The sequence below is a fragment of the Bombus impatiens genome, unplaced genomic scaffold, assembly GCF_000188095.3.
Source record: "Bombus impatiens unplaced genomic scaffold, BIMP_2.2 scf_0010, whole genome shotgun sequence".
In the NCBI taxonomy this organism is placed as follows: Eukaryota; Metazoa; Arthropoda; class Insecta; order Hymenoptera; family Apidae; genus Bombus; species Bombus impatiens.
Genome location: NT_176429.1, coordinates 346,599 through 352,516, shown reverse-complemented (window position 1 = coordinate 352,516; position 5,918 = coordinate 346,599). Strand labels below are relative to the sequence as shown.

Here is a 5,918-nt window from a genome sequence, read left to right as displayed (position 1 = left end):
TCTAGGGAAAACGGAATTGAATTCATAATCGAGGTCGTATAAGCTATGGTTTGAACGATGAATGATACAAATGATAAAAACTAAAAGATGATTTTTTTAAATGAACACGTATATTCTTTATTGAATAGAGCTTTAAACGTTGTAAATGTTATAAGAAAATTTAAAATAATTAAACCAATATTGCAACTGTTCAATTGTAAAATACGGAGTGTGGCAGATCACGTGATACTAAACTAAAGTAAATTAAACTAAATGGAAAATATAGAATACAATTAGTTCGTTTTCAAAAAATCCGCATTTAAAACTTCATCGAATATGCGTGTAGCGCACTAATTTTTGATTGAACATTTTCCAACTCAAATTTTTCAGGAAGGAAACCGAGAAAGCTTCTGTACACTGTTTACTGATCTTCACATATAAAATAATCTTCTGTTTGGTTGTACATGCCTGGTTGTAATAAAGTAAAATAAAACGTTATTTTTTCGAACATTAATTTCCGAAATTGGAAAATCGAATACATTTGTCCATATTGAGCTATACTGAGCAAATACTTCCGTTACGATGTATCAAGCAAATATATTACATTTAACAGGTCAGTTTAAATATTTTCTCCAATAATATAAAGCTGTCCCCGAAGATTATAATTTGCTAACGACTAATTAGCCAATAGTTGGAATACCACGTGACTAGTTGTATTTTGTATTTACTCTCACTTTGACTTTCAGGTGAGATGATACACAATTGTTTTGAATATATATCTATATATTGCGAAGAATTCGAATCTAATCATGCTTTTATATTTGAAAGATTTTGAAAGTCTCGATAAGTCTTTAATCTTGAATCTTTAAAGTTTCGATATGTGTTAAAAATCTTGATAAATCTAATAATCTTAATCCATTCAATATCTTGTATCTACAATCTACAATCTCTTTATTATATCCTACTTTTAATACTTTTAAGATTTGCTACATACAAGTCTTTTAAGACTTACATGATTTTCAAGACTTTTAAGAGTTTTAAATATTGAATTGTATTCAAAGTGATATGAATTTTTGTAGCATTAAATCGCTCAAAATTAAGATTGAAACCATCACTATTTCTACTTTTTTTAATACATATTTGTTTTTTATTTAATCCCCATGTGACATCGCACATTATCATTATCAAAGATGCAACAAAAATTTCGTGGTTTCATTTCTCATTCGATTCCTTAATTATTTTGATAAGAGATTCGTTGATGTTTGTCACTGAAATATTATCTTAACATACAACGATGTAAAAATTTATTCACTATATGAATACAATTGAAAAAAACTTTTGTTTGCTTATATGAGTATAAAAAATAACCCAATCCGGATTGATTTAAAGAAACAATAACAATGCAGTAATCTTGTTTAATCATAAATTAGAATGTATGCTTATAACCGATACGATATTAATATAAATTAATTAATATAAAGCCATGTGAATAAACAAGTATACATTTAACAGATATTTTTAGTATTAAATTTTAATTTTTCAGTCACAATTAAAAACTTATTAATAACAAACTTATTGGTGACTTTTTTGATGTTGTAGCTATAATTATAATGCTTAGTTCTTTCACAAGTACATATTTTACAAGATCGTCGTCAAAATCAAGTATACGACTTATTGATAATTTATCAAGAAATTTTCTTATCTTACAAGTACAGAAGTAAATATATGTATGCTTCAGAATATACTGATGCAATGTTATATGTTTCGATATTAGTAATTGTGTTGATTACCAACATAACCTCAATTTTGGTGGAAAAAGTAATTGTGCACGTGATGCGTCTTGGACTTCTTGTTATAGACCAACAAGATATAACTACTAGTATTTGTAGTATTGATTAACATAATGAATAAACTGCAGTAAATGTTATAATATAATTAATATTTAACAACGAAATCTTTGACGCTTAAGAATAGTAAATTTATAAAGTTGTTGGCTGTTGTTAATATTTGGTTTGTTAAAAGCTATTAACAAAAATGACTTCGCCGTTTACTTGCATCACATGCCGAGTAGCATTCAGAGATTTAGATATACAGAGACAACACTACAAATCAGACTGGCACAGATACAATTTAAAAAGAAAAGTAGCTGAACTACCCCCTGCATCTGTGGAAGAATTTCAGAAAAGAGTGATTACACAAAGGACCAAAGATTACAAAGAAAAGGAAGAAGGAACAATAAGTTGTAAAATATGTAAGAAGAATTTCAACACAAGAAATCAATATGAAAATCATTTATTATCAAAAAAACACAAGGAAAAGTGTGCAAAACAAAATGTTCCTTTTGAAACTGAAAATGAAGATCTTGAAAATAACGCTGGTCCATCGTTTGGTTCTGTAATTAAGAAAAATGTGCAAGGGGAAGTTTCTGTAAGAACAACTGAAGATATGGAAGTAGATTCTGATATCGAATCTATAAATTCTGACGAATGGATGGAAGATACTGAAAATCCAGTTACAAATAACAATTGTTTATTTTGCAATCATCATAGTAGGTCATTGGTGCGCAATCTAAAACACATGACGATTGCACATTCGTTCTTCGTACCAGATCCTGAATATTGCACAGACATTAAAGGTTTACTTGTGTATCTTGGAAAAAAAATTGTTGCTGGATACATGTGCATTTGGTGTAATGATTCTGGTAAGTTAATTTAAATTTGTATTTTTATAATTATAAAGAAATTGGCAAACTAATTGTATTTGTTCATAATAAATTAACAGGAAGATGTTTTCAAAGCGTTGAGGCTGCTAGGGCACATATGATAGATAAAGGTCATTGTAAAATGTTGCACGAAGGAGATGCATTAGCAGAATATGCAGAATTTTATGATTATTCATCCAGCTATCCTGATGCAGAAATTGGTGATCCAGATGCAGAAGTTGAAATACCAGAATTAGATGATAGCGATTACCAGCTAGTATTACCATCAGGAAGTATTATTGGCCATAGATCTCTGTTCATGTACTATAAACAAAACTTAAATCCAAATAGGGCAGTATCAAAGAGTGAAAAACTGCGTAAAATACTGTCACAATATAGAGCTTTAGGATGGTCAGAAACACAAAAAGAGGCAGTTGTAAAGAAAGTGAGAGATATCAAATATATGGAAAGAGTACAAGCAAAATATTCTACACAATTGCAATTTAAGGCAAATAAGCTGCAAAAACATTTTAGACCTCAAGTGAACTTTTAAGCTTTTCTGTTACATGTATAAATGTTCCTGTAAGACTGTATTCATTTTTAAACTATGTAAGTTTTATGGAAAATTTAATTGTTGCTGCTAAATATGCCGCACTGCATACTTATACATTCATTATTAATATAAAATTGCCTATATAGTTGAAAAATTCGTATTTAATATAGCTTGAAGTTATTTGAAAGGATTATTAGACATTGGTCATTATGAAGTGTAATGTTTATTTGGCGGATACTTTTACAAAATAATTTACAATATATTTTCGCAACATGTAACACCAATAAAAATAATACTTCTCGTGACTTTATTCTATATTCACGTGGACCCATTCAGTTATTCCTGTAATCATTAGCTAAATTACCGTTTTCGATCAATTTTTAGACACGGATCAAGAAATATTCCATGTTCTGTTAGTTTCTCATGATAGCTGCAAAAAAATGACTGCACAATCGAAGACTTCAAACATTTCGATACTATGTACGTATAATATACTTTCAATTTACCATCAGTGAACTGTAGAATTGTAAAAGAGAGTTAACAATTGTTAAACTATCACATTCTTGACATAGGGTTTCTATTATGATACTATCGTTGATATACATTCGCATTTCTTTGCGGTACACGGATACACGAATTTCTTTTCATATATCTTTTACTATGCAAAGCAGAGCGATTCGTTTTATTCTGAATTAGCAGAATGCAGAACAGTGGTCCAAAAAAGGAAATGTTAAATGGATCTTTTCATTCTTGTATTTGTCAACTCAAATATTATCGTAATATTATTACTTAATATTATCTTTTTTTTCCGTCTTAATAATGGCACACCATTCAGAACACCGACAAAGGGCAGTAACCGATGCCTCAAATTATTAATATTTTTTAAGAAAGGCATACGGTTCGCCCTGTTTATAGATATATTTCATAAATGCATCTTTAAGACAAACATACATTAGAGACCTGTTATTGTCACACAACGATACACATAGTTTACACTACTGCTCTTTCGTAAAATCTTTTTCTGATTATTAAAGATTTCTCAAGATTAACGTTAACTCTCATTTTGTTTTCTATTAGACTTTCAATTTTTAATCCAACACCTTCACCAACAACTTTAAAGCTTGGTGGGGAGGGGCCGGTCTGATTGATTCATCGAGATCCCCGTACAGAATCGTCGCCTCTACTTCAAGACCATGCTTGTAGCATACCTTCTGCGAATACATTCCCGTTGCATCAACTTTAAACACCTGTAAACATACAACAATTTCAACACTATATTTGTGGGATATCTTTGAGTGCACACAGACATTTACATACACTTCGTACGAAGTACACTGCGTGCAAAAATACCTCTCGAGAAAGTAACGAGTGCATTGCAATTTTACATCTTGGTAAACGAAAATCATCCCATGCATATTAATCGAAGAACATGCTGAAACAAAAGTAAAATGTGAACTTCTTACCAAAACGACCACGCCTCCACGCACGATCGTGTTGCACATATATATACACGAATAAATACATTGAATCTACTCTTTAACAAATTTGTAACTTTGCGTAAATTTCTTCATGTTATTTTACGATATTAGATTTAATAAATAATTTGTTTGTCATTTACATAAAAAAGCATTACTCAGTACATAAATATTAGCAAATTATAATTCAAATATGATGGATTGCCATAAAATTAATACAAGCTTCCGGCAGGGAATGGTAAAGGTCACGGAGTATACAATAGTACGGCTCTAAAGAAATTTTTCACCGAACTTAAACTGCATGCTTCAACAACATTTATCATACAGAGTTATCATTTTGTGAAGAAAGTTACTGTAATTACGATGATAAGGATGAAATACGATTTAGGATTATACCTTGAAACCAGCGGTTTTAGCGATTTCTATACTGTCTGCCATGAGAATGCTCGCCAGACCTTTCCCACGGAAGTTCTCATCGATACTGAGGATTCGACACTCGAATAACTCGTCGACATTGTACTTGTAAAAAAGATCTACTTTCTTGTTAACTTTGTACAGGAGTCCGAATATTATTTTGAATTTTTCATCTTTCAATTCTGCAAGGCGACGTTCAGCTTCTTCGCGCTCTCCCTTCTTCAGGATACCATTCAATGCCATACCAGCTATCTGATAGGACAGTACTTATGATCGGCAATGAACTTAACGTTCAAGGTCCATACATATCGTAAGAAAACCTTCCCTCGTCAATGAAATACTTATAACGCAGAAAATAAATTCACAAGTTGAGCAACAGTACATAATCATAATTTTTTTATTGTAAAAAAAAAAGAAAGGTACAACATTGGCTTTTTTAAATTCAGCTTACCATTCCATTTTGATCCACCAGCATCCTCGAGTATCCCTGCTTTAAAGTGAGTAGACAATGTCTTTCCAGCTCGAATTGGCTCTCCCCTTTTTCGCATAGTCCTACCGCGTGATTCAACGGTTCGTCGGAGAAGAAATTCCATTTCAGATGGTTAATTGCATCGTCGAAACGACTTTCTGGAACACCCACGACCTTTAAATCATCGGACGACATCTTTGGGGTGGTCACGGCACGAATTTTCCGCGCACTGAAAGGATTTTCTACGCGCGCACTACCCTTAGTAGGGAGAGCTGACTCATATGGGAAAAGCTCCATATATTGATTGACCCAGTTCAAGAAATTTAC

General features: G+C 31.5%; 2 protein-coding genes across 3 annotated transcripts; one reads left to right on the top strand and one right to left on the bottom strand.

The window, feature by feature from the left end:
* Nucleotides 1-1,588: 1,588 nt before the first annotated feature.
* On the top strand, nucleotides 1,589-3,538 carry LOC100746240 (zinc finger protein 622). Its single transcript, XM_003484388.4, has 2 exons — nucleotides 1,589-2,680; nucleotides 2,761-3,538. The coding sequence occupies exons 1-2, from the start codon at nucleotides 2,014-2,016 to the stop codon at nucleotides 3,231-3,233; spliced, it is 1,140 nt and encodes a 379-aa protein (XP_003484436.1). The 5' UTR covers nucleotides 1,589-2,013; the 3' UTR covers nucleotides 3,234-3,538.
* Nucleotides 3,438-5,903, bottom strand: LOC105681115 (dopamine N-acetyltransferase). 2 transcript variants are annotated; one of them, XR_001102475.3, is made up of 4 exons: nucleotides 5,574-5,903; nucleotides 5,105-5,374; nucleotides 3,740-4,480; nucleotides 3,438-3,663 (listed from the first exon to the last, which is right to left on the bottom strand). XR_001102475.3 is itself a non-coding variant. In XM_012388781.3 (3 exons), exons 1-3 carry the CDS (start codon nucleotides 5,886-5,888, stop codon nucleotides 4,322-4,324), a joined length of 744 nt encoding a protein of 247 aa, XP_012244204.1. In that variant the 5' UTR covers nucleotides 5,889-5,903; the 3' UTR covers nucleotides 3,438-4,321. The 2 variants fall into 2 exon arrangements, 1 of the variants encoding a protein (XP_012244204.1); XM_012388781.3 differs by having other exon boundaries at nucleotides 3,438-4,480.
* Nucleotides 5,904-5,918: the final 15 nt, after the last annotated feature.

Bases quoted from the DNA above. Each gene is read 5' to 3' on its own strand.
- LOC100746240 (XM_003484388.4), top strand. From the start codon at position 2,014: ATGACTTCGCCGTTTACTTGCATCACATGCCGAGTAGCATTCAGAGAT. The intron at 2,681-2,760 runs GTAAGTTAATTT...ATAAATTAACAG, and splicing joins CATTTGGTGTAATGATTCTG to GAAGATGTTTTCAAAGCGTT.
- LOC105681115 (XM_012388781.3), bottom strand. From the start codon at position 5,888: ATGGAGCTTTTCCCATATGAGTCAGCTCTCCCTACTAAGGGTAGTGCG. The intron at 5,375-5,573 runs GTAAGCTGAATT...CTGTCCTATCAG, and splicing joins TGGTGGATCAAAATGGAATG to ATAGCTGGTATGGCATTGAA. The intron at 4,481-5,104 runs GTATAATCCTAA...GTATGTTTACAG, and splicing joins CTAAAACCGCTGGTTTCAAG to GTGTTTAAAGTTGATGCAAC.